We start from the raw sequence: 23551 nt of genomic DNA on the forward strand, positions 1-23551 counted from the left end.
TGCAAATGCACTTGATTCTGCCTTTCTGTATAACTCATAAGCATTATCTGGTAGCAAATTGCTCTATATCTCCCACTAGCAAGTGAGGTGGAATCAATTGTTGCTTTGTCCAACTATGCGTCCCTTCTGCTGACAGCCAACAAATAGATGGAAAGGAACCATGTTAATATGTTAGCCATAATTTTCTCTTGGTTCTTTGGAGTAATCTTGGCAAACCTTGGCTAAAACCAGTGTTCTAGTTTAATAGTTTGGGGTGGGAGGTGTGTGTGTGTGTGTCTAATTTAGCTGTGCCAACATGTAGGGTCCCTGTGCCTTTCCAGCCACAAAGCGTCCTCAGATAATTGAGAATAACAAATACAAATTTTCTCAGCCTTGCTTCGCCTTCACCGGCCCCTCTTGACTGTTGGAGAAAAACAGAGTTCTCACTCTCTTTTTTGGGTGCAGCAAATCAGATACTTTATTCTCAAGCAATTGCATAGAGTGCACTAGGACACAAGGTTTCCCCCTCCTAGGCAGGTCTCTCAAAAGATAAACAGTTAAGGCAAGCATTTATACCTTTTGTTACATACAATAATGAGCAACAGCTGCATTTTGTTTATACATAGGTCATCCTGATATCTTATTTTTCACATCTATTTAGACTCTAGTCTACATTCCATATTTATCTACACAAGGTCGCAACAACTTCTCACACAGTTCTTTCCCACTCGCCTCACACAATCCTCGCTTCTACAAATCTCGCGTTATTAGGGTTACAGCTAGCCTGACTCTTGCTCACAGAAGAGACTGTATGCATTGAAATTCCCTTCAAATCCCTGTCAGTTCTTGCTCTACTTCCAGCCACAAAGCGTCCTCAGATAATTGAGAATAACAAATACAAATTTTCTCAGCCTTGCTACACCTTCACCGGCCCCTCTTGACTAAGGCTTTCCTTGCTCTTGCTAGAAACCCTCAGGATACCGTTCCTAAGGTCCTATTAGTCTGCAACAGGTAACCTTTGGCAGCTGCTGCAAACTGCACCTATCCCACCCAAAAAATCCAATTCCTTCCCACTTTCTCTTGGAAGAAAGTGGCTTATGTTCTTACAGGGTGCTGATACTGGGGAGTGGGAAGGTATTAGAATTGGAAACTGAACACAATTGTTGGATTATTATTTCTAATTCAGTGACTATTGCTGTACCAAGGCAATTCCAGAGCAGGAGAGGCTACAGGAGCGGAAGTTCCATGAGAATGTATTTAGAGCAACTAGCAGTGATTTCAGCAGCAGACCCCTGCATCTATTCACTGTGTACCACTTGCACTGGACAACAGCATGTCACAGGATGTTATGCGGGAGTCAATAGCTGCTAGTCATCGGCTCCCTCCTATGTAGGGTGACCAGATGTCTCGTTTTTAAAGGGATAGTCCTGTTTTTTGGGACTTTTTTCTTATAGAGGCACCTATTAAAACCACCCCCCCCCCCCCCCCCCCCGGGTCCCATTTTTTCACAGTTGCCATCTGGTCACCCTACTCCTATGTGTTCCCACAGCGCTCAACCTCTGCATCAGAGCAGAAGAAACTAATCTCTATGATGTGAATTGCTTACCTCGATAGCCTGTAAACGACTCTCTTCTTGTATTACCCTGACTTCCTATTGCACCTGACTGGCATGTTCATTAATAAAATTGACTTGTACTATGACCTTTGTCAAGAGTCCGTAAATATGTCATCAATTAACTCCACAAAGTTCCTCTTAAAGACTCAGGTTAAACAGCTTATGCTTAAAAAGAGAAGCATAACTACTCTACAATGCCTAGGCTCAAACTCCCACCCATCAAAGGAAAGAACAGATAATAGCTGTAACAGCAATACTTAACTCTATCCATATCTAGCATCAGTAAAATCCACCGTAGCATCACTGTGCCTGTACTAGTAAAATATTCAATCTCTGACCCAACTTGCATGTCTACCATCTGGGTTCATGTAAGTCACAGCTTCCCCGGGGCACTGTTTGTGTCCAGCTGTGCAGAGATTGCTTCAAGGACCAGTGCGCCTCCGCTTCAGTTTATTAAATATCTCTCCTCATGTCTCAAGGTTTATGCTGTACACACCAGGCAAGGATTACAGTAGCCATGTTGCTGTCATTTTGCAGGTCAGCAGGCACTCTGCACTCTGTCTGGGTTTGTGGCACTGCAGTATGGCTTTTTGACGGAGGAGGAGCGTATGTGCTGGGTCACTAAGAATCACAGAGAGCATTCGTGTCAGGATCAGGAGGTTGGAACTGTGTACTGTGCTCTCTGTGCTTCTCAGCAGAGTCTTCAAAAATTCTGGTATTATGCACTTTGCCTCTCCTCTACATCAGCAGCTGGTAAGTGGCTACCATAATCCATGTTTCCAACTTTTTCTGTCTGGGTGAGTAAGTCCCACATGCCTTTTATTGGCTGAAGTAGCTAGTAAAGCAGCATATTTTCCCTGCTGTAACAGGCCATCTTCCATAAGAAGAATGCTGCCTGATTCCCCTGGTTCAGGGTGATTCATGCACACGTGTCCTTGTGATTGGTCATGGCTGGGTGTTTCCAGGCACTGACCTACCCTTCCCCAGACTGCATTTGTAACAGACCTCAGGGCTGCTTTGTTTTCAGTAGACTTTTTGGATGCCAGGAAGTTTGGCTTTCAAGGGTGGGGTTGGAACAGTGAGGAGGAACAGCTGACTAATACTAGTACAACCAGAGGTTCAGGCTGTATCAAAGATCCAAAGCGATATCTGGGTTGTTTGGTGGAGGGAGGAGAGGACAAAACAGACTTGAATAGAATGGAAGGAGGTCTTCTCAAGTTTTTGAGTTGGCTGATCTACCCATTTAGCTAAACCTCACCTAATTTTAAATTTTGTTTGGAGAGAGTAGGAAGCTTCCCTATAAAACAGCTTGCCTTCTGTATGCTCTACCTTAATAAGCACACCAAGCTTACAGGGCTATTGCATAAATCTTCTCCTGCTAAACTTGGATGCTGTGGTAGAGAATAGCCAGGACTGTAGTTATCCTGCCCACCCTACTCTCAAACTGCTGCACCTCCATCAGCTGCTCAGTAACTGTCCTGGAAATGATAAACAATTCTGTTTTCCCTGATGCATTAGTGATGAAAGGAAAAGGAACCGGCTGAGATTGCTGACATACTGAGATGCTGCTGTCCTCTAGTGGAAGAGTGTGATCTCTGCACTGGAACAGACAAATCCTGTCCGATTAAGGAAATGCAGAACTGAACCTCCTTTAACATTTGTTGTGTTTGAAATCTCTCCTTATGGAGGGAGCAAATATGCTCCTACATGTAACTTGACCCCTCCATGCTGGACTTTAGCGGTACAATAGGGCCTGGTGCAGCTCCTGTCCACAGGGGTGAATCTGTGTGAAAGCCAGTGTGTAGGCTACAAAATAGCTAAGAGCACAATGGTGAGACCTAATTACAGCAGTACTTTAATGTTGCATGTATTAGTGTTTGCATCATAAATACTGGATTCAGAGGATTACAACATAGATGTGAGTTTCCTCAACTGAAACTTGGTGCACCATTGGGAAATTTGAGCCTTGTAATTCTTTTTGGGGGAAGAAAAATGTGCTTCTCAGACGTTGCAAAAAAGCTGATTTTTACAGATTAAATAACCTGGCAGGCAGACTGGTCAGGTACCTCTTGGTAACTTAAACATTTCTAGTTAAGTGCTCTTGTAAGGGTTTTGAAATGAGTTGCTGCATAGGCACTTCTGTCTCTTTTTAAACCATTTTTGAGTGGGACAGGGTATAGCTCTATTGTGACCACTGAAAGACCTTTGCTGTAATAAATTTCCTGTATTCTTAATGGACACAATAGAAGAAAACCTCTTTCTGTCCAAATGATAGCCTAGCAAGGTGGTAGTCTTAAAGCTGTGATGCAGTCCTAAGACTTCTCCATGTTCTGGACAATCCTGAGTAGTGATTTAACACTAGAGCTGGACAAAATTAACTCCCCTCCCCCAGAACAACCAAAAAAATCCCTATTCTTTTTGCTTCCCACTATCAGTATATGAGGCAGAAATGTCAGAAGACATTCTCTTTTCTAATATGGATAACTGAGTTCTTCGAGTGCTTGCTTTTGTCCATTCCATTTTAGGTGTGTGTGAACCATTGCTGGAGATTTTTCCCTCAGTGGTATCTGTCAGGCCAGCTCTAGTGCCCCCTGGAGCCACACGCTTATGCACAGGTATAAGGGGCACCACCGGCCACGCACCCTCTCAGTTCCTTCTTACCGCCCGTGACAGTTGCTGGAACGACCACTCTTGCTTCGGCAAGGCTTCTTCCTAGTGGTTTTTGGACTCTAATTCTTTGTTGTTTTTAAACATAGTTTTTAGAGTAGATAGATATTGTAGCTAATGTTAAGGACTATCATCGAGGGACTCTCTTTGCCCCAGGAGCCAGGCATGTCCTGGTCCCTGGGCTTCAAACCTTGTGCCTCCTGTGGCAAACCTCTGCCCATGAGTGACCCACATTCCAGTTGCTTGAAGTGCTCAGGAGAAACTCACGTGAGGCACTCACTAGTGCAGAAAAACGACAAGCAGTGGGAAGGCAGTGCAGTGCAACTGATTCAGGGCCACTCTTCCACCCCTGGTCCCATGGTGGCACCATCAACTCTGCCCAGAGTGTTGACTGGTGCTGCACCCTCTGCTGACACCCGGAAACCACCATGGTACCAGCAGCCTGACTGTCTCTTTGACCCCCAGAGACTCTCTCAGCAACCAGAGATTTACTATCACTCCCAGTCCCCCCGATGCCGATGAGACAGCTGCCGGCTCCAATGACTAGGAGCAGGGAGTGTCTAACTCTTTCCTGGCATCGGCACCAACAGCACCTTCTACGGACAAGCCAGCTGTTCCCTGGACCCTCAACACCGTATGAAGGCAGAGAGGGGTACCGCTCCACTGTGGTCCCTGAGGGAGGACTCTTCATCTGAAATTGAAAGGGAACCCTACGTGCAGCCTAAGGTACCCAGCCTATGTGCCACCGGACCTCGGTGCAGGTCCCCCCACTGACCAACGGGTCAGAGGCCTATGTAATGGGCATACTGCAACCTTTGGGGCTTTCCCCCCCAGTATCGGGCCCTTCCTCCCATTGATCCTATTCAGGCCACCTCTTGGAAACCTCTATCTCCCCTTCCCGCTCAGCGTCAGGCCCCGACTCCAGTACCAACCCTGGTACTGACTTTCAGGATGTGGCTCCCGTCGCCACCTCGTGCTCCAGATGAGGCCATCTCAGGGCCCAGTAGTTCACTTCTGCAAGATGATTCCAGGGCCCATCAGGACCTTCTGACATGGATAGCAGCTAACCTGCGGCTGGAATTTGAGGTGCTTAAGGAAACATCCCACAGCCTTCTGGCTACAGCAGCTCCCTCCAAAGTGGCCTTACCCATTAATGAGGCTGTAATGGGTCCGGTCGAGGCCCTGTGGCAACTCCTCCTCTGCCTCCCACCTCAAAGAGGGCAGAAAAGAAACATTATGTGCCAGCAAGTGGATTTGAGTACTTGTACTCACGTGTTCACACACGCCCCAGAGTCCCTCGTTGTGTCAGCAGCTAACAAAAGGGACAGGCAGGGCCAGATGAGCGCTACAAACAAAAAGATGCAAAAAAACCTGGATCTGTTGGGGGAGAAGTGTATTCAATGAGTAGCTATCAACTGCATATCTCCAATCAGCATGTTTTGCTAGGGAGATACAATTACAATCTGTGGGACTCCTTGTCCAAGTTCAGACTCTCTCTGCCTCAGGATTGGAGGCAGAACTCACTCTTGGAGGAGGGTCAGAATGTGGCCAGGATCTCTTTCCACGTAGCTTTGTATGCAGCTGATGTGACAGAGACGACAATGGCCTCTGCTGTCACCATGAGGCGTTGTTCTTGGCTCCAGTCCTCAGGACTACCTCACGAGGTCCAACAATCCATCCAGGACCCCCTCCCCCTTTGAAAGCTCCTTAGTATTTTCAGAGCAGACAAGACACGAGGCTTCATGGGCTGAAGGACTTTAGACCCACCTTCAGGTCACTGGGCCTCTATGCTCTGGCTGCTTCCAGGAAGCACTTCAGGCTCCAACAGCCACCTCATTTATCGGCACCACCTCCAAGACAGGAGCCCTACAAAAGGAAAGGGAGAGGTTACAAACGGCATCAGCCACTTCTGTTCACCTCAGCCTCCCAGCCAGGGTCTCATAGGTTCTCCGGTGGGTTCAAGCAGGCCTTTTGAAGGTGCGCCTCAGGGTGCTATACTAGTTCCCGCTTCAGATCCTGCCTCCCCTTTATTTTTGGACTGTTTATCCCACTTCAGCCTGGCATGCTCCCACATAACATCAGACCACTGTGTGCTAAATACAGTGACAATGGGCAATACCCTTCAATTTTTATCCACCCTCTCCCTCCCACCCTGCATCTCCATCTCTCTTCAGGGACCCTTTTCATAAGCAACTCTTCACCCAGGAGTTGTGGTCCCTCCAATCCATGGGGGCTGTGGAGGAAGTTCCTCGAGACTTGAGAGGAAAGGGACTCTACTCGCGTATTTCCTAATCCCAAAGGCCAAGGGAGGCCTCTGGCACATTCTGGACCCGCATCGTCTCAACAGGTATCTCAAGAAACTGGGGTTCCGCACAGTCTCCCTGGCCTCCATCATTCCCTCCCTGGATCCAGGGGACTGGTAAGCTGCCATCGACTTAAAGGATGCATACTTTCACATTTGTCTCTCTTGGCCACATAAGATTTCTCAGATTTATTGTGAATCAATGCCACTACCAGTTCACTGCTCTTCCCTTAGACCTGTCTGCAGCCCCTCCGGTTTTATGAATCGTATGGCAGTAATATAGCAGCCTTCCTCAGATGGTGAGGTGTCCAGGTCTACCCGTACCTCAACAACTGGCTGATCAAAGGTCGGTCAGAGACTCACATGTGGAACAGCATCAGCATGGTCCAAGTCACATTCCAGGTGCTGGGCCTGTTGATTAAATGATAAAAAGTAGACTCTTGTTCCAGTTCAGAGAATAGAATTCATTGGGGTGGTGCTCAGTTCAACCCAGGCCAGAGCCTTCCTTCTGGAGGCCCAATTCCAGACTCTGTTGGACCTGATATCCAAGGTCAGGGTATACCCAATTAAGACTGCCCGAGTTTGCCTGAAGCTTCTGGGGTACATGGCCACATGTACTTATGTGATTCGGCATGCAAGGTTACGCCTCAGGCCCCTACAGACCGTGGCTACTTTCCAAACAGAAACCACTTGGACTTGGTGCTCACTGTTCCTCCCTTAGGCCTCACCTCCCTGGATTGGTGGAAGGACCTGAAGCCAGTAATGATGGGGGTACCCCTCAGTCATCAGTGTCCCTAGTCTTGGATGTGTCAGACCTAGGCTGAGGAGCCCACCTCAACTGCGTCAGGACTCCGGGCCTATGGTCCCAAGAGGAACTCTCCCTGCACATGAACGTCAGGAAATTCAGGACTGTACGCTTAGCCTGCCAAGTGTTCCTCCCCCAGATCTCAGGTAAGGCGGTGCAAGTTCTGACAGACAATAGACTCATAGACTTTAAGGTCAGAAGGGACCATTATGATCATCTAGTCTGACCTCCCGTGGCCATGTTCTATATCAACAAACAGGGAGGTGCTTGATCCTCGGCCCTGTGTCAGGAGGCCATCCGTCTGTGGGAATTCTGCGTGAAGCACTCCATTCACCTCACAGCATCACATCTCCCAGGATGCACTGGCGGATCACCTCAGCCGATCCTTTTCCTCTCACCGTGAGTGGTCCCTTCACTCTGAGATCACCAGGTTCATCTTCCAAAAGTGGGAATCTCTCCAGGTAGATCTGTTCACAACCAAGTAGAACAGGAAGTGCCATCAGTTTTGCTTGCTGTGCAGTCACAGTCCTGGCTCCATCTCTGATGCCTTCCTGCTCCCATGTTCAGGGCCCCTGGCCTGTGCTTTTCCCCCTGTCCCTCTGGTTCACAAAGACCTCCTGAAAATCAAGCAGAGAGTTATAGCTCTGGCTTGGCCACACCAACACTGGTTTGGAACACTACTGGATCTATCAGAGCAGGAGTGGAAGAGGATGCTATTGTCTGGACCTGATCTCACAAGACTACAGCCACTGAAGCTGTACTGAACCTGTGCTCCACCTGAACCTCACCTCCTTTCATCTGACAACATGGATGTTACATGACAGGTCTGGCTAGGTAGTAGGAAACCGTCCACTAGGGCTACCTATGTGGCCAAATAGAAATGCTTCTTGAGATGGGCATCTCAATGAGATCTCTCTGTGGTTCATTCTTCCCTGCAGGCTATCTTGGACTACTTGCTCTATCTAAAGCAGCAAGGTTTGGCTCTTGCATCTTTCAAGGTGCACTTAGCAGCAGTCTCTGCCTTCCACCCACCAGTGAACAGCAGGTCAGTATTCTCTCATCAGATGGCGGTCCAATTTCTCAAAGGTTGGAGAGACTCTACCCTCAGGTTCATGAGCCGATCCTTACATGGGACTTTAAACCTGGTCTTGTCAAGGCTCACAGGCCCTCCATTCGGACCTCTAGTGTCATGCCCTCTACTACTTCTTTCTTGGAAGGTCACCAAAGAACAACAGTTACAGAAGGTCAGTGACCGTTTTTTTTCTCTTGGGAATTTGGCTTTGATCCATGATCATAGAATCGTAGGATTGGAAGGGACCTTGAGAGGTCACCTAGTCCAGTCCCCTGCATTCATGGCAGGACTAAGTATTATCTAGACCATCCCTGACAGGTGTTTGTCTAACCTCTCTTAAAAAATGATCCAGTGCTTCAGCCCTCTCTACAATGGCAGAAGGGCATTGTATTAAGAGCTTGAACTACCTGGTAGTTCCTCAAGTAAAGGGTGGGTGTCCTGGGTTCCATAATTTCTCCCTGATGCTACAAAAAAGTACAGGTTGAAGTGTCCACACTCATACTCCGGTGTTCAGGTACATTTGACCTGAGATGGTCTTTATACTACTGTATGTAGTACAGTGAGGTTGGACTGGCCTACCCAGCTAAATCTTCATGGGAGTCAAAAGCTCTCCCTGATCCCTTCCAAGCACTAGCGTACAATGCACAGTCCTGTCTATGGAGTTGAGTCCTGTGTGACGTAGGTTCCATTGGGCCTATTTGGACAACGGTGGACAGTAGGTGGGGGCAGCCTTCTGTTCTCATTCTTTCATTCAGTGTGTTATGTATTATGCAGTGTGATCTGAGCCCCTATAATGCATAGTATGGTGAACTCTGACATAAGGGCCACCAAAATGGCTTGGGGTGACAGCACATATGTCAGCTTTATGGCACGCACTGAGGCAGCTGCGCCCTCCAGAGAATCCCAATGTGCAGCTGTACTACTCACTCAGCTGGGGGAGGGGAGAGAAGAGACCATCCTCTCCTCTGGGCCCTGGTGGTGTCAGTGATTAGGCAATGTGTGAACCACACTGCTGCCAAAGCTCTGGTCTGTGGAAAGCCCCTTCTCCTTTCCCTAAAGGCTTCTCTCTCTCCAGTCTGAGAGCGCACAGTACTGGATCCAAAGTGCTGGATGCAGCTTATTGTAAATACATTTTTCTTTCTGTTTATAAAATGTTTTCCTGTGTTGGTAATTGCAAATTCTTATCCTGGGGTTCATACATTAGTTGCTGCTCTGATTTAGCATATAGTTTAAGTGCTTGGAATAGTAATTAACCTCTTTGAAAGCTTGAGCCTCAGTGATGAATTTTGGTGGGTCTATTTTTTGTTTCTTTGCTAGTTCCTGCTGATTTTCCATAAAGCTGCAGCCGGAGAGCTTGAGGAAGACAGTGGGCTGATGACTCTGGCAAAACTCTCTGAAATAGATGTTTCCACTGAGGGAGTTAAAGGAGCCAAGAACTTCTTTGAAGCTAAGGTATGGTGGTACGGTGGAGGTGCGGAAGCTGAAAAAGCTTGCTATGCAGGTCTGAGTTCTCTCTTCTTAATGTGTCCCCTGGAATGGACATTATGCTTGACTGCTGGACAGTATGCCAGTGTCACCAGGTGATTAAATCCTCTTATTCCACCAATTTAAGAAGCTGTGAATTTTCCTCCTCAACACAGAGTACACATCCTCACTATCATGCTGGGTTATGCCACTTCCTGTTCAGACTTGTATGCTGTGCCCCACTGAGCATTACTCACTGCCAATAAATGAACCACAAAATGGCTTATTTTGCCAGGCTCTGCTGCACCAATGGTGGTTCCTTCCCCTTCAAGCACCCTGTAGACTTCTTACTTAATCCATCCTGTTTATGCTCCTGCCCATCATCTTGGTGGCTGAAATAGCCATTTAAATAAGTCATCATCCAAAATAGTTCACAAAATATCTTGGAAACTGAGATATTAGGGGTCATAGGCGCTGACTTCCCCTCTTTGCCATGGGTGCTTGACCCCCTTCCCCAGCCTGCAGCCCCACCTCCACTCAACCCCTTCCATGAGGCCCCTTCCCCAAAGTCCCTGCCCCAACTCCACCCCCTCCCTGCCCCTACTCCAACTCCTTCCCCAAATCCCCGCCTCCTCCCCTGAGCGTGCTGCATTTCCGCTCCTCCCACTCCCTCCCGGAGCATGCTGCTAATGCTGCCAAACAGCTGTTTGGCGGCGGCCGGGTGGGAAGCACTGGGAGGTAGGCGGAGGAGCAGGGACGCAGCGTGCTCAGGGGAGGAAGCGGAGGGGCGGGGGTTGAAGGGAGCTTGGCTGCCAGTGGGTGCAGAGCACCCACTAATTTTTCCCTGTGGGTGCTCCAGCCCTGGAGCACCCACAGAGTCAGCGCCTCTGTTAGGGGATAAGCTTCCCAGAGAAAGGGTGGGTCCGTATTACAGTCAAGAGGTGTTACTGCAGCATGCTCCAGTAATAGCAGCAGTGAAGCTGTGGCAGCATGGGCGGTGGCTGCTTGACTATTTACCTGGGATCTTGGTCAGGCAAGTCTAGCCCATGCAGCCGTCTGTGCTGCTGTGGCTTCATTCCTATTGTTACTTGAGCTAGCTTTGGGTATGTCTAGACATGCTGCAGTCACACCTCCCGATGGCAGTGTAGACATACTCACAGAATCTGGGCCAAGGTGCTGTGACGCTTTTGTTCTTAAACACAGTCATTTGGAAGTGATCACAGAACAAAGCAGAGCTTTTACAAGCACTTTAAGCATTGTGTGATCACTGAATACCACACAGACCAGGACTCCTGGACCAACTTTTAACATTCACTGCAAGGAATTTCCTCTTTTCCTGCACCAGCGCACGAAGCTTAGTTCTGAATACAATATTTGAGCTTGCTCTCCTTGTCTGTTCAATTTTCTAGGTTAGAATAACATAACAAAGCATTAGATTTGAATAACACTACAAAGCTATATCTTCATGTTTGGTTGGACTGGGCTTTTTAAGCTGGTAGAATTCCTTTCCGACAGTGTTTTATGGACAAAAATAGATGTTATACTCATTGAGAGTAGCATAGCAGAGCTGTTAAAACAAAGGCTGGAAAGTAGAGCTGAAAAAACAACTCTCAAACTACATCTTTTTCTTTGGTCTGCAAATGGCCCATCTATAAAAAGGAAAATAAAAACAACCCAGGAAACTACAGACCAGTTAGTTTAACTTCTGTGCCAGGGAAGATAATGGAGCAAGTAATCAAGGAAATCATCTGCAAACACTTGGAAGGAGGTAAGGTGATAAGGAATAGCCAGCATGGATTTGTAAAGAACAAATCATGTCAAACCAATCTGATATCCTATCAAAGAAAGCTAACGAGTCTTGTGGATAAGGGAGAAGCGGTGGATGTGGTATACCTAGACTTTAGTAAGGCATTTGATATGGTCTCGCATGATATTCTTATCAATAAACTAGGCAAATACAACTCAGATGGGGCTACTATAAGGTGGGTGCATAGCTGGCTGGATAACCGTACTCAGAGAGTAGTTATTAATGGTTCCCAATCCTGCTGGAAAGGTATAACAAGTGGGGTTCCGCAGGGGTCTGTTTTGGGACCGGCTGTGTTCAACATCTTCATCAACGACTTAGATATTGGCATAGAAAGTACGCTTATTAAGTTTGCAGATACCACCAAACTGGGAGGGATTACAACTGCTTTGGAGGATAGGGTCATAATTCAAAATGATCTGGACAAATTGGAGAAATGGTCTGAGGTAAACAGGATGAAGTTTAACAAAGACAAATGCAAAGTGCTCCACTTAGGAAGGAACAATCAGTTTCACACACACAGAATGGGAAGAGACTGTCTAGGAAGGAGTACGGCAGAAAGGGATCTAGGGGTTATAGTGGTCCACAAGCTAAATATGAGTCAACAGTGTGATGCTGTTACAAAAAAAGCAAACATGATTCTGGGATGCATTAACAGGTGTGTTGTGAGCAAGACACAAGTAGTCATTCTTCTGCTCTACTCTGCGCTGGTTAGGCCTCAACTGGAGTATTGTGTCCAGTTCTGGGCACCGCATTTCAAGAAAGATGTGAAGAAATTGGAGAGGGTCCAGAGAAGAGCAACAAGAATGATTAAAGGTCTTGAGAACATGACCTATGAAGGAAGGCTGAAAGAACTGGGTTTGTTTAGTTTGGAAAAGAGAAGACTGAGAGGGGACATGATAGCAGTTTTCAGGTATCTAAAAGGGTGTCATAAGAAGGAGGGAGAAAACTTGTTCACCTTAGCTTCTAAGGATAGAACAGGAACAATGGGCTTAAACTGCAGCAAGGGAGGTCTAGGTTGGACATTAGGAAAAAGTTCCTAATTGTCAGGGTGGTTAAACACTGGAATAAATTGCCTAGGGAGGTTGTGGAATCTCCATCTCCTGGAGATATTTAAGAGTAGGTTAGATAAATGTCTATCAGGGATGGTCTAGACAGTATTTGGTCCTGCCATGAGGGCAGGGGACTGGACTCAATGACTTCTCGAGGTCCCTTCCAGTCCTAGATTCTATGAATCTGTAAAAATGGGCCACAGACTGAGTTCCTCCTATTTGGTCCCAATTCGGAATTATCAAATTTTCTGCAAGAATTTTTATCATTGGGGAAAGTTCATTGTATTTTCACGACTCATGCTGTGATGGCTAGTTACATAGTTACTGTGATTAGGGAAGGGAGAGACAGAACTGGTCAACACAGTTGTGCTATAAATCTTGAAAGTCAATTCATGCATTTAGCTTCATTTTGTATTTCACCCAAAAGGTCATAAAGAAGTTGCAATATTATTTCCTATGAGTTGGAATAAATATATCCACACAATTTTCCCTCCGTTTGGCTCAGTTCCAGTGGAAAGTGACTATTGGTAAATGAAACTATCCTCTTGATTTGAGAATAAAACTGAACCAACAGGTCTTCAGTGTAAATATCCAGCTACTGTAGTATTGTTAACCCTTAATCAATTTTGGCACCACTGAATATGGTAACTGGAGGAAGATGTGGCAGACAGATGTGCTGCAAGGTAGTTCAAATTCTTAAGGCTTCCCATAGCTCATGTCTGCTCTTTTCCTTTACAGGTTCAAGCCCTTTCTTCAGCCAGTAAGTTTGAAGCAGAGATCAAGGCAGAGCAGGATGAGCGAAAGCGCGAAGAGGAAGAGAAGAAACACCGTCGGGCAGCATTCAGGGAGCTAAAGTCTGCATTTAGCCAGTAACCATCCATTCTACCACCAGAGACTTCTCTTAACTTGGTACATTTCCACGAATCACAACTGTGCCTGGAGAGTATCTTCTGCTAGAATTTCACCATCCTTTCAGACTGAAGTTTCTAACTCAACTCCAAAGGGTACAGCTCTCACAACTACCATGTGTTCATATGGTATGAACAATAAGAACTGTGTACATACTCATCACTCTGAACTGTCGGGTAGTGCTTAGGGAAATTAAAGTTCATCCTAATGCTGAAGAACCAGGTAGCAAATCAGCTTTCCTTAACCCAGAAGGAATGACAGTGTTTCTTGGCTATATTTTTTCCTTGGTTTCTGTTTTTCATAACCCTCTGAAATACCATATTGATAACCCTTTCAGTAAAAGAAGCCGGACTTCCTCAAAGAAGGCCTTACCCACGACTTTGGCAGGAGAAAAATTAACACCACTTTAGACAAGGAATAGAAAACTGATGGGGTTTTTGGCCTGTCACATTCCATTTTATCAATCTATTCCATAGCCTCACTAGACTTTTTTAGGCCCTTGGATTTAGGAGAAGCAAGTAGGTGTATCTAATGTCTAAGAAATATTGGGAGCTGGGCAGTACAATTGGATGGTGCACTAGCCTTTCACCTCTGGAAATCTGTTCACATGCTGAGGTTGTAAGTGCAAAAGTGACTTTCATGAAGTCCTTAGTCATTACTCTATGAAACCAATATGGTACAATGAGCAGTTTCTGCTCAGAAAGGGAATAACAGATGGGTTACAAATCAAGACTGAGGTGCATTTGGCAGAGTTGAATTTAGTAAGCTTGCATGATACCTTACCTTAGCCAATGGTATCCATTTCTTATGAGCACAAGAGACTTGCCCACAAGTTTTAAAAACTTCCAGGTGCATGTCTCTATATGCTGAAGGCCACCAAAAAGGGGAACAGTCCCTCCTTGCAAAGCCTCTCTGGATGCATTAATGTTCTGCCTCTCTATTGTTGTCCAATTTCCTTCCAAGATAAGACTCACACAGTGGTCTATTTGATTGATCATCTTTATCTTCACCTGTCTGTTTTGCTTCTTAAACTGTGAGCACTAAGCTGTGAGTGTGGAATAATAAATAGAAAAACCTCTAATCTTTAATGTCAGGTGGGAGAATTGCTAAACAATTAAACTGTGTATATATCGCCACAGATTATATTTTATAAATCACGCTTTTTAGCTAAATATTTATAATTAAATGTTTTTATTCTTTGAACAAAGCAGATAACTGCATCTTCAATTATTTCTCCTGTTGCTAAAATGTACAAATAAAACTTTCTTTAATACCTCAGATCTTGTCAGTGGGTTTATTTTAAGTCCTCGAACATTCTATTTTGTCCAAGAATTCTCATCACAGATCCCACTCTTTAATTGTGCCTATTCACTACTCCAAAGCCCAGAACAGCTGTCATGAGTGAGGAAGTGTTCAGTTCCCCTCCTGATATTTCCACTACAGCACAGTATTGTGGCTATGCAAAGGCTAATGATGTTAATTTCTAAGGGACAGTGTTGTGTAAATATGTGAAATGCTGTCTATTGAAAAATGTTCACATTTGGTCCCTGTCAGTTGCTTCAAATGTTAAAATGGAGGATGCGTCCTCTCCCACACCAGTCCTTCAGCAAAAAGTTGAAGATGCTGATAGATGGGGGCAGGGGGGAAGAGGTCTCCATTGCTTTTCATCCTTGGTGGTCTGAGTTGAATTCCCTGATGCACAATGCTTCGTAAGGAAATCTTGACATGGTGGTACTTACAGCTAAAAAAGTTCCTTTTTGTTTTAGGACATGTAAAGAGGCCAAACCTTGTGTAGGCGATAGATAAAAGCATCATATTGAGGATGGAGTGCCTCAGAGAACGTACTGTGTTTCCGTTGGAGTATGCTGATTGCCAGCATGGCTGAAGAGGGGGAATGAGGACTAACAGCCCTTACTGAAGGCTGACATGTTGAAATGTGGCATGGTATTAATAGCATATCCAACAGTGTAACAGCATAGGTCTTCTTTATAACCAGGGCCCTGACTACTAGTTAGAGTGCGTTTTCCTAAAATTTTTTAGTCCTCAGATCTCCCAGGTTGTTATGTAAAATGGGAACAAGTTTTTTTTTTTTCCCCTTTACTCTCTGCTGTATATTAACACGTTCCATCAGAAGATCACAGCACTTCACAAACATTAGCTTCCATAATATAATAAGTGTTGCTGTCTCAGTACAGCACACTACAAAGTTAGAGACAAGCAACAAGAAATCAGAATGAGGAGTTCAAGAAGGGAGAACCAGAAAAAGTCTTCAGAACAGCTTCCAACATCCACTTTCTTCAAAAAGCTTCAATTATACTCCTGTGGTTGACAGTTACTGACCTGAAAGAGCACTGCATCTGGACTCAACATGGTCTGAGGGGAGAGGAGGCCGTGCCCCAGCCTGGGAGGTGGCGCCTCGGGAAGGTCACAGGCAGCAATGACCCAGGCAGGGAGAGTCCATTGGCATGTTGGGGATTTTAGCCATTTTATTTTTCTTGTTGTCTTTTACCCTACATTTTCGTGCACCATCTTCTTGTTCAGTTTGGTGCCTTTTTTGTGGTATCCAATTTTGATTAGTTAATTCCTAAGTAATCTAGGGTGACGAGACAGCAAATGTGAAAAATCGGGACAGGGGGTGGGGGGTGGGGTAATAGGAGCCTATATAAGAAAAAGACCCAAAAACCAGGACTTTCCCTATAAAATTGGGACATGGTCTCCCTAAAGTAATCCTGCCCAGTAACAGAACAAAGGCAGGAAGTTTCAAAGGGGAAGAACGGGAAAGGGTCACATGACCACAAGCTAATCTGCCTGGTAATGGGATGGCATAAGGGACTGATGCAGTGTGACAGGTTGCTGTCCACCCAGGAGGCAGCCTATTTTTGGGTTGCGCAGTCCTTCAAGAAGACATCTACCACCTACCTGTTTCCATTGGTGAAGGCACACCTGTTCTGGACATCAAAAGAGAGAGACGTGAGCTGACTCAATCCAGCCTACAGCCATGCAGACTGAGTAACACTGAGACATTTTATATTGCTAGCCCATTTGTTCTAGTTGGGTCTGGACTTCATCCTATTTGTATTTGGTAAAAACCACCAAGCTATTTTATAAATATTTTATATTATTCTGCCTGTTTAATACATCCTTTTGATTTACCCTTTAAGAGCATTCAAGTGTTTGCCTGCTGCGACTAATAAGTGATAGACCCTAATTCAGGAGAATCAAGCTTATTTTTGGAGGCGGGGGTCCTTAAATATTCTTTCCTTTAGTTTCTTCTGGTAACAGGTACAGCTCCCATTGCTACTGGCTGCAACATTGCTCCCAGGCTCACTCTATGCCTGTGCTCAGCTCCTGCTGCCAGGCTGTCCCTGCTGTGTCCCGCTGCAGCCAGGCTGTCCCTGCTGGGTCCCTCCTACTCCCAGTGACAGGCTGCCCCTGCTGCCACCTGGGCTTTCTGCCCAAGGCAGCAACCATGTGCAGCACTGCTCCTCCTGTCGCCTCTGGCCCAAGGCTTGCAGTTTGGTTGGGTAGTGCCCTCCAAACAACACCCGTGCTGCTATTGCTCCGCACCTGCCTAAGGCAACTATGCCCATGTTAAAAAGTGGGTGGAAGGGGCATGGTCCCCCTGGTTCTGGCTCCCCTGGGCCTCCAAGGTGTGGGGAGCCCAATGTTCTTTATGCCCAGGGCCTCAAAAAATCTTAATCTGCTTCTGCCCGTGAGTGCAAGGGACTAGACTAGATGACCTCTTGAGGTCCCTTCCAGTCCTATGATTCTAAGCTTTTTGGACAGCTGTTCTGGTAAAATGTTGAACTGTTTGTTTGCCATATGTGCAAGATGGCCAGATGGAATGGGAAGGAGTGAAAACCACAAACAAGTAAATACTGCTGCTGAGTATCCCACTTAGGGAATCTCAATAGGCCATGTAATTGTCTTAATATATACTGTAGCTGAGAGCTTGATCTTAAATGATTTCTTTCCCAATCCTATGGGTACCTCTTCTTTGAATAATCAGACTGAGCTACTCCAGATTGCCTTGTCCTGTGAGAGAGCCATTCAATTGACTGCTGTAACAAGTGACGTATAGTGGCAGAACACAGATCTGGTCTGTAGGATCTTTATGGTTACGAGAAAGAGAGTGATTATCTTACAGTAACTGATTCTGTGAGATATTGTTCACATGGATTTGACTCTTGGTGCGCATGTGCCCTGTGATTGGTTTTTTGGCCAACAGGTTTGGGGCCATTCCTGTGCCCTGATGTCCTTGTGCCACTTCCCCACTTGAGGGCATAAAGAGTGGAGGGGCCCAACTATCCCTCAGTTCCTTCAAGTATATAAAACTCCACAGTAGGACAGTAGGAGGGCAGGTCATGGAATTCCTGTGGACAACACATGTCTGAGAACCACATTTACTGAGAGTAAACTTTTTTTTGGAGTGATTGTACCCAGGGATTCCATTCTTGGTGACTAACAAACAGTTTGCTTGGGGGTGGGTAGTAGGAGTCCTACTTAGCGACTACAGGACAGCCCTACCAAAGTGGAAGCCTCTATCCAAGAGTAGCATCTTGTAAAGGTGTGGTTAGAACTCCAGGTATCTGCCCTACAAATGTCAGAAAAAAGGACATTCTTCAAACAGGCAGCAGAATTAAATGAGCCCTGATGCACCTTGGTGGATGTAACCTGGCTAACTTGCAATATGTTTTTATAGATTTGGGGTACCCATTTTGATGATCTTTATGAGGGAGGATATGGCCTGACCCTTAGCCCTTTTCAGCAAAGGCCATGAATGATCTATGTACAGTAACTCCTCACTTAGTCATCCCGGTTAATGTTGTTTTGTTGCTGATCAATTAGGGAATATGCTCATTTAAAGTTGTGCAATGCTCCTTTCTAATGTTGTTTGGCAGCCGCCTGCTTTGTCCACTGCTTGCAGGAAGAGCAGCCCGTTGCAGCTAGCTGGTGGGGGCTTGTAACCAGGGTGGACTGGCAGCCCCCCTATCAGCTCCCCCTAACAGCTCCCTGCTCCCCTAAGTTCCCTGTGCTGCAGCTGCCCAGCAGGCTATCAATTGGCAGTTCATCTGTCCCTCCCCCCACTGCCATGTGCTGCTCCTGCCCTCTGCCTTGGAGCTGATCCCAGAGACTCCTGCTTGCTGTGCGGGGGGTGGGGGTGGGGGTGGGCTAATGTCAGTGTCCCCCTCCCCCCTGCTCCTGCACCCCGCTTACCTCTTCTCCATATAGAGCAGGGAGGGGACACTGACAGAGAGAGAGCTTGGGGCAGCAGCTGCTGTCTCAACTTCCTGATCCACTTAAAAAGACAATGCACTTAAGAGTGGGTCAGCTTACTTAAAGGGGCAATGTGCATCTCTCTCTCCCACACACAAGGTGTGTGTCTGTCTGTCTGTCTGCTATGCTGTCTCCTCTCCCTCCTGTTCGTGCTGCCTTGATGAGAGGCTACATTAACAATGTGTTAACCCTTGAGGGCTCAGCCGAGTGCTAGTTCATCATTTAGCAGCAAGGCATTCCCTGGCAAATATCCCTCCCTCTTCCATCCTCTAACTTCACCACTTCAACCAAGCTTCACAATCATCATAGCTGTGAACAATATTAAATTGTTTGTTTAAAATGTATACTGTGTGTATATCTATATAATATATAGTTTTGTCTGGTGAAAAAAATTTCCCTGGAACCTAACCCCTCCTATTTACATTAATTCTTATGGGGAAATTGGATTTGCTTAACATCGTTTCGCTTAAAGTCACATTTTTCAGGAATATAACTACAACGTTAAGCGAGGAGTTACTGTATGTTCTTGAATTATTTCATCCTGTTCAGGTAGTAGGAGGCCATCAAGTGAAAGAAGTTTAGCTTCCCCCAAGGCTGTGTGAGAGCTGCGGAGGAAAACATGGAGCTGAATGGTTCATATGAAACTGAAATTATTTTAGGCAGGACCTGGGAATGGGACTGGGACTAACCCTGTCCTTATGAAATGCTATATAAGGGGATTGGGCATGAGTCTCCCCTACCCTTCCCCTGGTGTATTAAAAAAGCAGACTTAATTAATAGTATAGGGAACAGCTTGCTAATGGCTCAAAGGGGAGACCCATCAAATCTGTTAATACTATATAGAGGTCTGTAGCAAAGAGGCGGCTGCCCTTGGAAATTGAGAGTGAGGGACAGCCAGATGCCCTGTGGTGGGCAGAACCAGGAAGGCCACACTTTCCATGCCGGAAGCAGAGGTGTGGGATTGGAACAGGAAGTATAAAAGGTGGGCCCTGTAGCTCAGTTGGAGAGCAGCTGCCAAGGAGATGGACACCTTCTCCCCACTGCTGATGCAGGGGCCTGTGAAAGACTTCTGCTGTCCCGAGCAGGCCCATGAGCTACCCGAATGGTCAGACATGCCTGATGCTGAGGAGTTGCTGGGACTGCCGCTTGCAGTGTAGCCTGGGGTGACGGAGGACAACCCTTGGAAGCAGGTACACCCGAGGGGGAGTATAGGAAGCAGCCCAGGGGAACCAGACTACCATCTGAGATGCAGTGATACAAAATTGCTTAAGATAGTTAAGTCCCAGGCAGACTGCGAAGAGCTACAAAAGAATCTCTCAAAACTGGGTGACTGGGCAACAAAATAGCAGATGAAATTCAGTGTTGATAAATGCAAAGTAATGCATACTGGAAAATATAATCCCAACTATACATATAAAATTATGGGGTCTAAATTGGCTTTTACCACTCAAGAAAGAGAACTTGGAGTCATTGTAGATAGTTCTCTGAAAACATCCACTCAATGTGCAGCGGCAGTCAAAAAAGTGAACAGAATGTTGGGAATCATTAAGGGATAGATAATAAGACAGAAAATATCATATTGCCTCTATATAAATCCATGGTACACCCACATCTTGAATACTGCATGCAGATGTGGTCGCCCCATCTCAAAAAGATATATTGGAATTGGAAAAGGTTCAGAAAAGGGCAACAAAAATTATTAGGGGTATGGAACGGCTGCCACGTGAAGAGAGATTAATAAGACTGGGACTTTTCAGCTTGGAAAAGAGACGACTAAAGGGGGTAATATGATAGAGGTCTATAAAATCATGACTGGTGTGGAGAAAGTATATAAAGTGTTATTTACTCCTTCTCATAACATAAGAACTAGGGGTCACCAAATGAAATTAATAGGCAGCAGGTTTAAAACAAACAAAAGGAAGTATTTTTTTCACACAACACACAGTCAACCTGTGGAACTCCTTGCCAGAGGATGTTGTGAAGGCCAAGACTATAACAGCGTTCAAAAAAAGAACTAGATAAGTTCATGGATGATAGGTCCATCAATGGCTATTAGCCAGGATGGACAGGGATGGTGTCCCTAGCCTCTGTTTGCCAGAAGCTGGGAATGGGCAACAAGGGTTGGATCTTGGTGATTACCTATTCTGCTCATTCCCTCTGGGGCTCCTGGCATTGGCCACTCTCAGAAGACAGGATACTGGGCTAGATGGACCTTTGGTCTGACCCAGTATGGCCGTTCTTATGTTCTTAGCTGGCTGTGGTGCCGCTGGAGACCTGGTCAGAGTGTTGCGGGTGGATTCCCCGCAGACCCAGTGGCAGAGCACTCTGCCACTGTTAGGACACTGGGCTGGGACACAATGGAGTTGGGCGGGCCCGCATCCCCCCCTGCTATCCCACCCCTGGTGTGGCAGTACTCCCCCTCCTTAAGAACAGGAAGTATAAAAGGCGGGCCCTGTAGCTCAGTTGGAGAGCAGCTGACAAAGGAGATGGAAGTGTTTTCCCCACTTCTGCTGTCCTGAGGAGGCCCCTGAGCTACCCAAACGTCCAGACACACCTGACGCTGAGGAGTTGCTGGGACTGCCACTTGTAGTGTACAGAGGATGGAAGTGACCCTTGGAAGCAGGTACACCCAAGGGGGATTATAGGAAGCAGCCCAGGGGAACCAGACTACTGTCTGGCTGTGGTGCCGCCAGAGACACAATCAGTGTGTTGTGGGTGGATTCCCTGCTAACCCAGTGGCAGACCACTCTGCCACTGTTAGAGCCCTGGGCTGGGATGCAGTGGAGTTGGGCGGGCCTGCATCCCCCCTGCAACCCACTCCCGGGGTGGCAGTACTTCCACTCCTTAGGCCAGGAGGCCTGTGCTCCTCAGCCCCATAGACTGTTTGGCACTCACCCCTTGCCTGACCCCTGTAGACTGCAGTTGATGCTCACCTGTTGGGTGGGCCCTTCGACCACTTGGTGCTCGCCCCTGTCCGAGGGATGGAGAGCTAGACTGCAAGGTGCCCTGCCCTGCCTAAGGACCTGGGTCCCTGAACTGTTCGCTGCTCTACCCTGCCAGTGGGTTTGAGCCCTAGAGACAGCTAATTTTCCCCTTGTACAGACTGCCATTCCAGGTGTGTGACAGCAAAGAGGCGTGGCCGCCCTTGGAGATAGACAGTGAGGGACGGCCATGCACTACTACAAGGTCCCAAGGGGGGGCGGGGGTCATCATGCTCCCAAACTCGGGGGAAAGCATGAATAAGGCCCTTAAAGAATCTAGCCATTGTAAAGTGAGAAAATACTGTGGTCCAGGATACAAGTGCATATATTGCTGCTAGATGGATCCTTCTGGAGCTTACAGAAACTAGTAAATAGTACAATATTGCTGAAATGGGTGTTGTCAGGGAGGGAACTAGTGCTGAGATGTCCAAATACAAAACCTCTTTCCTTTAGCTTTATAAGTCCACTTGAGTCTTTCCTGTTTTGGAGCAGAATGTTCTGAACTTCAGATGAACAACTTCTTTGGTCGACAACATTCAGGCTATCAGATGTAATGATGCTGGGTCCAGATGTAGGAGCTGACTGTGGTTCTGCATGACAGTCAGGGAGAGCTGGTAAGATGATTAGGGGGCAGAGTAGAGGAGGCTGTGTTAAGAGATTTATCAGATGTGAATACCAGAACTTCCTGGCCCAGGCAGGGGTCATCATGATCATTAACCTCACCTCAGTTTCTTCAGGACCTTCTGTATAGTGGGGAACGGGGGAGGCCCATATGAATGCCAGTTTCCAAGGGATAAGAAAAGGGCCTGAGAGGGAGGCAAGACTGTAGCCCTCACTGGAGCAGAACACCTGACATTTCTTGTTCTGGTCTGTGGCAAATAAGTCTATTGATGGCTAACTCCCTTTGTGAAAGATGCTCTGAAACACCAGGTCCTTGATCAACCATTTGTGATTGTCTGATAACTCTACTGAGGTGATCCACTAGCGACTTCTAAATGCCTGGAAGATGCAAGGCCAGCAGTGTGATCTGGTGATGAATACACCAGGTCCAGAACTGAATGGCCACCTGACAGAGTGGAGATAACCTGTCTTCTCCTTGTCTACTGATATAATACTTAGTTGTGGTATTTTCTATCAGAACTTAGATTGTGGATCCTTGGAGTTGAGGCAGAAATGCTTTACATGCCAGGAAGGTGGCTCTGAGTTCCAGGACATTTATGTGTAAATGAGATTTCTGAAGGGACAATATGCCCTAAACTTACAGATCTAGATGAGCTTCCCATTCCTCAGTGGAGGTGTTTCTCACCAGAGTTTTGGTAAGTAGAAATGCAGAGAAGAGTATTCTGTTCCTCAATTGAAGAGGGTCTTTCCACCAGTTTAACTAGGATAGCACATTTGATGATAGACTGTGATTATCATAGTGCCTGCTGGGTAGATACACTGATTTCAGACACCCTTGCTTAGTGTGTAGGTGAAGTCTGGCAAACTGAGTCAGAGAGGTGCATTAGGCCATGTGTCACAGAAGTCTGGGGCAAGTTCTCACTGATGTCTTTGGGTGAGCCTGAAGTTGGCTGATGAGGTTCACTGTCTTATGAAATCTTTCTTTTGGGAAGTAAGCTCTCAT

General features: G+C 46.5%; 1 protein-coding gene across 1 annotated transcript in view; it reads left to right on the plus strand.

The window, feature by feature from the left end:
* The window catches only part of EFHD1 (EF-hand domain family member D1), a 41306-nt gene extending 26359 nt beyond the window's left edge, over positions 1–14947 (plus strand). The window contains exons 3-4 of the mRNA XM_024216840.3: positions 9758–9892; positions 13499–14947. Of these exons, the coding sequence (XP_024072608.1) occupies positions 9758–9892; positions 13499–13633 (270 nt within the window). The 3' untranslated portion in view covers positions 13634–14947. The remainder of the gene's footprint in view (positions 1–9757; positions 9893–13498) is intronic.
* Positions 14948–23551: the final 8604 nt, after the last annotated feature.

This window comes from Terrapene carolina, unplaced genomic scaffold (assembly GCF_002925995.2).
Source record: "Terrapene carolina triunguis isolate 2854851 unplaced genomic scaffold, T_m_triunguis-2.0 Scaffold88, whole genome shotgun sequence".
Lineage (NCBI taxonomy): Eukaryota > Metazoa > Chordata > Testudines > Emydidae > Terrapene > Terrapene triunguis.